Source organism: Theropithecus gelada, chromosome 7b (genome assembly GCF_003255815.1).
Source record: "Theropithecus gelada isolate Dixy chromosome 7b, Tgel_1.0, whole genome shotgun sequence".
Classification (NCBI taxonomy): Eukaryota; Metazoa; Chordata; class Mammalia; order Primates; family Cercopithecidae; genus Theropithecus; species Theropithecus gelada.
In genome coordinates, this window is record NC_037675.1 from 68,960,293 (window position 1) to 68,970,010 (window position 9,718).

General features: G+C 48.9%; 1 protein-coding gene across 1 annotated transcript in view; it reads left to right on the plus strand.

Moving 5' to 3' along the window:
• Positions 1-9,718, plus strand: part of PLEKHH1 (pleckstrin homology, MyTH4 and FERM domain containing H1) — a 56,284-nt gene that overhangs the window by 44,629 nt on the left and 1,937 nt on the right. Inside the window, exons 19-31 of the mRNA XM_025391553.1 lie at positions 7-183; positions 518-615; positions 1,118-1,295; positions 1,725-1,880; positions 2,942-3,042; positions 4,054-4,195; positions 5,824-5,966; positions 6,065-6,194; positions 7,633-7,719; positions 8,017-8,163; positions 8,434-8,522; positions 8,887-9,026; positions 9,151-9,711. Coding sequence (XP_025247338.1) covers positions 7-183; positions 518-615; positions 1,118-1,295; positions 1,725-1,880; positions 2,942-3,042; positions 4,054-4,195; positions 5,824-5,966; positions 6,065-6,194; positions 7,633-7,719; positions 8,017-8,163; positions 8,434-8,522; positions 8,887-9,026; positions 9,151-9,383 — 1,821 coding nt within the window. The 3' untranslated portion in view covers positions 9,384-9,711. The remainder of the gene's footprint in view (positions 1-6; positions 184-517; positions 616-1,117; positions 1,296-1,724; positions 1,881-2,941; positions 3,043-4,053; positions 4,196-5,823; positions 5,967-6,064; positions 6,195-7,632; positions 7,720-8,016; positions 8,164-8,433; positions 8,523-8,886; positions 9,027-9,150; positions 9,712-9,718) is intronic.

Genomic DNA, 9,718 nt, shown 5'->3' on the forward strand with positions numbered 1-9,718 from the left:
TCCCAGTCCTGCCAGCTCTTCATCAACGTGCCGGTGGAAGCTGCCTCGGTGGACTACCACGTGTCCTTGGCCCAGACCGCACTGCAGGTCTGCCTGGTTCACCCTGAGCTGCAGAGTGAGATCTATTGCCAACTCATGAAGCAGACCAGCTGCCGCCCGCCTCAGAAGTACTCCCTCATGCAGGTAGGTATGCCAGGGGTACAGCAGCTGACAGAAGCCATTGGCAAGGGCTGGCAGGTGGGAAAGGTGGGAGGAGGTGACTGGACAGGCATACTGTGAGCCCAGCCAGTGGCCAGCCTCCGTGCTCCAAGCTGCATCAGTACAGCTGAGCTGTCTGTGCACAGACAGGTGATTGCATTCTGGACACAGCCTGACCAAGCTGGCTGTCCCAGCACCCACAGCAAGTTGGGGGCTCTGGTTTGGGGAAAGAGTGCTGAAGGCTTTGTAACTCAGGGCTATGAGGACAAGTAGTGCTGTAGGCCCAGCACTCACCCTACGCTGTGTGTGTCCCTGGCAGTGCTGGCAGCTCCTCGCTCTGTGTGCTCCACTTTTCCTGCCTCAGCATCACTTCCTCTGGTATGTCAAGCAGCAGCTCCAACGCCATGCAGATCCCAGGTGAGTGAACCTGGCCATTTCCTCTGCCACTTGAGCATTGCCAACTGCAGCATGAATAAGAGGGATGAGAGGAGTCTAGGACAGACCAGATCACTCCTGTCCTCTGAAACCGCTCAGTGGTGGTGGAGACTTCACCCATTGCCATGTGCACAAATGGGTATGTGGGGGTCTGGGCATGCTTAAGCTTCTCTGCATGCCAATCCATGCATCCCTGGAGGTACTGTGGCAACTCTTGCATAAAGCCACACTGCCCCCAAACTGTCCGCAAATGCTATTCTGTTGTTATGTTCTCTGGGTTCTGGAAGAAAATATCCATGCCAGCAACCTGGTATGTAAAGGTCCTGAATGACAAATTAATGCCCCAGACCAGAGTCTTCAGGGCTTTTCTCACAACCTGCCCCAGCTACAGTTTTGGTCTTGGCTGAATCCGGATAGGGACCTGGGGTGCCAAAGTGGCAGGGATGAGCAGAGTCCATAATACTCCCTTCTTCTGTCTTTTTAGAAGTGAAACTGGCCAGTATGCCACCTACTGCCAGCGGGCAGTGGAGCGGACCCTGCAGACTGGGGAGCGGGAAGCCAGGCCGTCACGCATGGAAGTGGTGTCCATCCTGCTGCGTAACCCCTTCCACCACTCCTTGCCCTTCAGCATCCCCGTGCACTTTACCAACGGGACTTATCAGGTGAGGAGCTGGGCGTGCTCCTTGCCCCGGGTCTTCTCACGTCATCATCCAGAGAATACCTCTGGGCCAGGTGGATGCTAAAGCTCCTTAGGCTTGGCAGATTCTTCACTGGCGCCCCAGAAGTAGATCTTATGAACTCATTGCATGAACAGGGAAGCTGAGATGCTGACTAAGAAAGTGGCATAAGAAAGGGCCTCCAAAAGATTGTTGGTAAAGGAGGGACCCAGGTATGCCCGGTAAAATTTACAGTGGATGGGCTCACATCCCTCATGCACTGGCCCTTTGCCTATGAACACAGAAACCAACTTGCTTTGGCCTCTTGTATTTGTCTTTGCTCCTTTCCACCTGCTGTACCCAGTCCCCTCCACCAGCCCTAGTGAGCTCCTCTTGGGAAGTTCACTCAGGGGTGGAACCCTTCTCCCGTCTCAGGTGGTTGGTTTTGACGGCTCCTCCACGGTTGATGAGTTCCTCCAGCGGCTGAACCAGGAGATAGGCATGAGAAAGCCATCCCACTCTGGCTTTGCCCTCTTCACGGACGATCCCTCTGGCAGGGACCTGGAGCACTGCCTGCAGGGAAGTGTCAAGGTGACAGCCTCCCACTGAGCCGGCTGAGCCCCTCCCTGCTCAGGGATATTGGTGGTGGGGAAAGAGCCCATTTGATGGGTGCCTGACTGTTTGGTAGCTCATTTGGTGCTGAGCCCAAGGTGCTGCCCTAGTCAGCATTTCTGTGCCATCCTAAAATGTACCTGGGGAGGGAGAAAAAAGCTGTTGTGTGCCCTTGTCTCTGGAGACAAGATCGCTACACTCCTACTTCCCTCGAGTGGCTGTGCAGCGTCCAGAAGAAAAGCCTCTTCTTGGCTTGGTGTAGGGACAGCGAGGCCCCACGAAGCCACTGCCTACATGCGCCTACTCAGAGGCTCCCAGCTGTATGCCTGGACCCCCCGGATGTCATGTGGTACCCAGCACCTCACTTTTACGCTTTCTGCCAGGGTCTATGCCATGCTTATAGGTTGAACCACACTTTTAAAGAGGCAGGTCCTTATGGTGCCCCTATAGGTAAAGGCCGTTGAATGGAATTTAAGGTCAATCTTGTATTGTGGTCTGGGCTTACTGCCCTAGGGGATAAGTGTTTGTGAGAATGTGCTCTAGCACTTTGATGCATATTTGGCTCCAGTGTGTGCTTGTCTTTAACAGGACAAAGGCTTCTATGGTCTTTTAACATTGCCTGGAAAAACTATGCCACATACCTTCTTTGCCAATGTCTGGGTGTCTGTGAGGCTTTGTGACATGGTAGGCCTCTGGGCATATTTGTTGAAAAGGAGAATAGCAGTCAGTGGAATGGAAATAGAGCTGGTGATCAAAGGCCATGGGGCTGCCTAGCCTCTGGGGAGGCCCCTCAGCTGGTGAGGCCAGCAGGGCAGATTTCTTGCTTTATTGCTCACCCTGTCCAGGGTTTCCTCTGTTTGTGAGGGAGCCGCTGCCACCTTGGGTCCAGGAAGCATGAAGCTCCGCAGGTCAGCCTCCTGGTGGGAGGACCTTTCCTTTGTTTTCTTTGCTCTTCTGCTCTGAGTCCAGCCCTGGCTGGACCTTGATCCCTTCTCTCCTTATCAGGAAATTTTCTGACTTTCTTCTTTTGCCTTTTCAAGATCTGCGATGCCATCTCCAAGTGGGAACAAGCCATGAAGGAGCTGCACCCCGGAAAGTCTGAGGGTGGGACACGCGTCGTGAAGCTGATGTACAAGAACAGGTCCTCAGCACTGCACGAGGGTGGGGCCAAACACGAGGGCTGCCACTGGGTGCCAGCCCATCGCCTCCTCGACTAGACAGCCTATCCAGACGGGGGAGGGGCCCACAGATATAATGCTGCCTGGCAGTCACTAGCTGGGGTGCAGGCTGGCTCTGCTGCTGATACTCTGTGAAACCCTGGGCAGCTCAGGCCTTCTGTCAGCCTTCCCTGTACTGCTTGTGTGTGTGTGTATATGCACGCGCACGCACACACATACATTTGCCAAGAAAACAGACCAGACCAGCCTGGGCAACATGGCAAAACCCCGCCTCTATAAAAAATACAAAAATTAGCTGGGCATGGTGGCATGCACCTGTAGTCCCAGCTACTCAGGGGGACTGAGGTGGGAGGATCACTTAAGCCCGGGAGGTCGAGGCTGCAGTGAGCTGAGATCGCGCCACTGCACTCCAGCCTGGGCGACAGAGTGAGACCCTGCCTCAAAAAAAAGGAAAGAAAAGAAAATAGACCAACCTCATGGGATGGCTAAGTGTGTTACTTTATGAGAGTGAAATTTTGTATAAGCTCCAGCTAGTTAAAGCTAAAGAGTATGTACCTCCTATACCAATTCCAGGAAATACAGAAGTAGACATCTCGACTTTCTATCAATTTGGTTAAGAAAATCCCATCCCTCCATCTCAGTATGTCTCCAGGCAAATAGTTTCCAATAGTCTCTTGGACTCTTACCTCATCCAGTCCCTTAATCTGTAACTCCAGGTACCAGATTTCCCTTACTAAATCCAGTAAGTTTAATGGTGTCTTCAGAATGAACCATGTCCTCCTATATCAGCATGACCTTCATCTGCTCTGTGCCATACTTGGTTATATGTTTCTGGAGGCAATACAAAATAGGCTCATAAATAGTGGGAAAAGAGTAGTTTCTCCTTTTGGAAATAAAGGTAACAGACCCAGAGAAAGCCTCATCCCTGTCTGGGATCCCTGCTGAGTCCTGGCTTCTTATTCTCTGCTCTGCAGGCTGTACTTTCGCAGTCAAGTCAAAGGGGAGACGGACCGAGAACGGCTGCTCCTTGCCTCTCAAACTAGTAGAGAGATAGTGGCAGGGAGGTTTCCTGTCAACAAGGAATTGGCTCTTGAGATGGCTGCCCTGATGGCCCAGGTAAGGTTTTGTTCAGGAAGCAGGAGGGTGGGGTTGCCAGCTTAGAATGAATGCACCATGCAGCCCAAAACACAGGAAAGATTCTGCAGATCCTGTGGTGCTCAGGAGAAGGCAGCTTTGCCATCTCTGGGATGGACAACAGCTGACTCCTACAGAGCAGAGCTCCGCACTCACCGCAGATACAGGATGCGTGCAGATGGCTGGACTTGGAATCCAGAGACTGGGTTTGAGTCCTTCCAACTGTGAGGTCTTAGCCAAGTCACTTCACTTCTCTATGCTTTAGTTTCCTTCTCAGTATACCAAAACCAAAAATATTTGGCCAGGTGCAGTGGCTCATACCTGTAATCCCAGCACTTTGGGAGGCTGAGGTGGGCGGATCACCTGAGGTCAGGAGTCCGAGACCAGCCTGAGCAGTGAAACCCTGTCTCTACTGAAAAAAATAAAATAAAATACAATAAAAATTAAAATTAGCTGGGTGTGATGGTGGACGCTTGTAATCCCAGCTACTCAGCAGGCTGAGACCAGAGAATCACTTGTACCCAGGAGGTGGAGGTTGCAGTGAGCCAAGATCGTGCCATTGCACTACAGCCTATGCAACAAGAGCAAAACTCGGTCTCAAAACAAAACAAAACAAAACAACAACAACACCCCTGCCAGCCTCCACAGGGTTGTACTAAGTATGATACCTGGATAATGTGTATCATGTAATAGATGTGGTAAACTTTATAAACCATCAGACCTTCTAAGTAGAATTAGGAAGAGGAACACACATTCAGACTTGGACTGTCCTTCCTGTTATATTTAGAAGGCCATCTTGTCAAAGGTATCTGGGATACCTCCATGGCTCCCATAAGAGCCATGATAAAATCGTTGGTCTTGTCTGTAATTAGTATTCCAAAGGTTCAGGTGGTGTTGCATCTCAGTAGCAATGTTCAGCTAGCAGGTAAAGGGGCATATAAGAGAGTCTGACACCTACTATATACCCACAAAAATTAAAAGTTAAAAATATTGTAAAAAAGAATAAGAATCTGGATTTACATGCTAGAAAGGAAGAGGAAACAATAATAGTTGATGTTTATAATTAAAAAGATAAGAATACTCTCTAGGAGGCCCTGAAATAAGCATATATGCATCCTCCATTGTAGTTTTTATTCGCACCTAATAGATGAGGAAATTGAAGCTCAGAGAGCTTAAGTAACTTGATCAGGGACACAAAGCTGGGATTTGTGCCAGGTATCCAACTCCAAAGGCCACATTTAGAACACTTTGCTGTACTCTAGGATCTGTAGCATCTTCAATTCTATAGCCCATATTTTTGGACTGGAAGCCAGAATTTCCACACTGTTTTCCCTTGTGTGCTATCAATTAACTGTGTCTTTGGAAAAGGCACTTTACCTCAGCTGCAAAATCAAAGTTGGTCAGTGATCTCTAATATTCTAGGGCCCTAAGTTTGTTTCTCCAGTGTCTGTAAAACTTGAGATGAAGTGTTTTTCTAAAGTATTTTTCACATCCACTAGCACCCCACCAAGAGGGTAATAAAGTAATGGTTTATTTCACCTCTCAACAGCCCCCACCTGGTCCATCCACCGTCAGATTTTGACTAGTCTCTTCATGTGCTTCTATCACAGGTAGAATATGGGGACTTGGAGAAGCCTGCCCTGCCAGGCCCTGGAGCCACATCCCCTGCCAAGGCTCAGCATCTTCTCCAGCAGGTCCTAGACAGGTTCTACCCCAGGCGCTACAGACATGGGGCTCCCCCCGAACAGCTGAGGTAGGTAGGCTTGCAGCCGCTGTGGGGAGGCCTCAGGGCTGGAATGAAGACATGTTGGCACTTCACTGGCACTATTTCTCTCCATCTGCCCACACCAGGCACCTGGCAGATATGTTGACCACAAAGTGGGCAACATTGCAAGGCTGCTCCCCTCCTGAGTGCATCCGCATCTACCTGACTGTGGCCAGGAAATGGCCTTTCTTTGGTGCTAAGCTTTTTGCTGCTCAGGTAAGTGCCCGTGGAAGGAGCTGCCCACACCCTTAGGTGTGTCCCCATCTGCTCATGTTTGAGCCATACCAGTTTGCAGCCCCCGCCTCCATACCAGTAACCACCAGGGGTCACTATCCCTCCACCATTTCTGGCCTACTGGATTTCCAGTCCAGAGCAGAATTGTGATTGCTTATCTTCATCTGTCCTTTGTTGACTGCCCCAAAAGAAAAGATGTGATCAACTAATTCACACACACAGATTCAGACTTGATATAATAGCCCTCTCAAGAGTGCTTTCATTTGTTTTAAAGTTTGAAAGAACAATGTATAACCTAAAGAAATGCATCTCCACTGGTATGACATGGCATACAGGGGAATCAAATTACTTAGGCAGCCGTTAATTTCACCTCTGTATGAAGGCCAGGTGGCCAACAGTAATTTCAGAAGGAACTTTTCTTCACTGGGTGTCTGTTGTGCATAAACATTGTAGATAATTACAGCTCAAAGCTGGGCAGTGATCCTGTTTACTGAAGCCACAGATCGGAAAATGGCCATCCATTCATTCAACAAATAGTTGAGCTCCTACTATGTCCAGTGCTGGTTGTTTGAGGTTATAAGAGGTGAGAAAATCAGACACGGTCCTTGCCTTCCTGGAGTTTCCCATCTAGTGCAGGAGATGTATATTCATCAAATAATCGTATTCATTTTTTTCTCTATATATTTAATATATATTTATAAGCCATCGCAAGTGCTATGAAGGAGATGTACAGAGGTGTTATAAAGGCATGAAACGGGGACCCACTTGGTCTGGGAGCTTGGGAAAAGCTTCTGAAAAAGGCGACATGTCCAATGTCTATCTGCCTCCCTTTAGATTAAGAGAGAGGTTTTCTGGATTACCATACCGTACTCCTGGCAGTGAAAATCAGTCATTACAGGAATGTCCACTAAATAGTCACTTCCTTACTGATAGGGCCTAAAGCCACAGGACTGCATTCTTGCTTTCCTATTTCCTTTATAGCACCTAGGAGATTGGCTGAAGTCAGAAGCACTTCAGCTTGGAGACTATAGGTGGAATGCCGTGTTTCCAAGACTAGGAGAAAACCACCTGTTCCCCATTCCCCTAATAGAGTGGCCAGGGCTAGCCTCTATTCTGTAGCACAGAGCTTTCCATCCAGTGTGCTGTGGCAGCATGGGTGCTAGGGACACCAAAAGAATGATCGCCTCTGCTGTTGAGATGGTTAGTAGGTGACCAGAGCCCCAAGGCCAAGGGTCTCCTGTCACAAGCAGCCTTGTCTATTTTCTGCATACGCTGTACAAATACCATCTGTTTTCCAAGATGAGGTGGCTGGAAATTACTGCTTAGCAGATCCCTGGATGTGCCTTCTTTCTCAGAAAGTTCTTATAGTTCAAAATCTGTAACTATGGATCTATCTGATGGGTTGTTTCTGTTTCCCCAGCCTGCCCAGCTGTCTTCCAAGGAGAATGCTCTGGTGTGGATTGCTGTGAATGAGGATGGTGTCAGCATCCTGGACCACAACACTATGGTATGAAAGGATGCAGGCTGCTCCTTGACCCCTCTTCTTCCTCAACATGGTCTTTCTTCTCCTCTGTGGACTCAAAAGCCTGAACCAAGTGACCATGGCTGCTCTACCCCCACTCCTGCCCAGGCACCACTGTCATCTAGTCTAGACAGTGCTTGTAGACATTCAAGATGGAGATCTCCAAATTATGACCACTTGGGAGTTCTCCTTTCCTGTGCCTAGAAGAGACAGGGGATGCTGGTTCCTAGCTCAGGGGACAGGTGGAAAGTTTCCCCAGAATTGACTGGTTCCTTTCCACAGCAAGTGCACGTCACTTACCCCTACTCTTCAGTGACAACCTTTGGTGGCTGCAGGGATGACTTCATGCTTGTGATTAGATCTATCCCAGACAAGACCTCTGGAAAAAGCCACATTGAGAAGTTGATCTTCCGGATGGCTGCTCCCAAGGTAGGTCTGACAGCTGCTAAAACATTCTACTCTGGCCAGATGTGGTGGGCTTGGAGCTTACAAAGGAAACTGGGGTTATGCTAGTGCTCTACAAGGGCCCTGCCCAGATAAAATTGTTGGTCTTGTCTGTAATTAGTATTCCGAAGGTTCAGGTGGTATAGCATCTCAGTAGCAATGTTCAGCTAGTAGGTAAAGGGGCATATTCGGAGGGAACTAACTCTGGCCTAGCTACTATTATGCTCTTCACTTACTCTTTTTCATTCTCTCAAGCCCCAGCATCACGCAGTCCTCAGTTGGGTGTTTATGTGCTCTTCTCTTCCTTGCAGCAGGCCTCGAGGCAGGGCAGATTCCGCTTTAAGGTGCTCTCATGTTACCCCTAGGTTCTGCTGACCCAACACTAGCTGAAAAGTGGGACAGTCCCACAGTTCTCCCTCTTCCTTGTTGTGGGGAAGACGGCAAAAAGACCTCTTTTGCTTTAATGACTTTGCTCCTACTCAATACAGGAAGTGTTGACCAGCGAAAATAACAATTACAAAGGCTCAGGAACCTAAGTTCTGATTTATTGTTCCTGACTCCTCTGTGATTACCTGGAAACCCTGTTGTTCTCCACTTTTTAATCCTAAAGTTAGAGTTTGCCAAACCTACTCCTCCTTTAATACCACCCCTGCCAAAGGGGAGGATCTCCAGATCCCGTTCTTAAGAAAGCCCCTTCCCTGGTTGTAGAGCTAACCAGAGCAGAACACTGGGCTTCCTTTTCTCAGAAAGGCACTGTGCATCTCAGAGGATCGCCAGACCAACAGGGGCCCACACCACTGGGCCTCTGAACCGCACGGTAATGGTTCCCTTTGGATATTTTCTCCCAGGTGGGTATTTTAAGAGATTAAATAAATTGAGGCCCCAGAACTCAGTATAAGAGCTAATAAGTGAGAAAAACAGGATTCAAGCCAAGGCTAGTTCAATTCCTTCACATCTCTGACCTCCTCTTAGATTGCAGAAGCTACCTTCATCATGGCCAGCTATATGAACCATTGCTCTACAACTGTGAACCCACCCACCAACCTACCCGGAGCCTGCCAGCTGTGGGAACTGGATGGACAACAGTTCTTTTCTTCTGTTTCCTGTGCTACCAAGGGGCCAACGTTGCTGTGAATATTTCTCCTACCCGATTCCCCACTACCACTAGTGCCTCTGGATTTAGAGATATATATCCTAGGGTATGATACTACTGTGATGGGTCTAACAGCCCCCCACCACTGTTGTTCTGTGAAATGTGTATTTTAGTGTCTGTGAAGCCTTTATTCTCTAGGTGCCTTACAAGGTTTCAGGGCTCAACTTTTAAAAATCTAGACCCAGTGTTAAAACCACTTATTCCTTTTTTCGTAAGAAGAATGACTCTGGATGCTACCTGATTCTAGACATAGACAGGGATGATACACTGTTACTGAGGGCATCAGTGCTGTAAGTTAAGGCTTTCTGCACTGATACTCTCAAGGAAGCTAATTTTCTTTTTGGTGGGGTGGGGGACACAGTCTCACTACGTTGCCCAGGCTGGAGT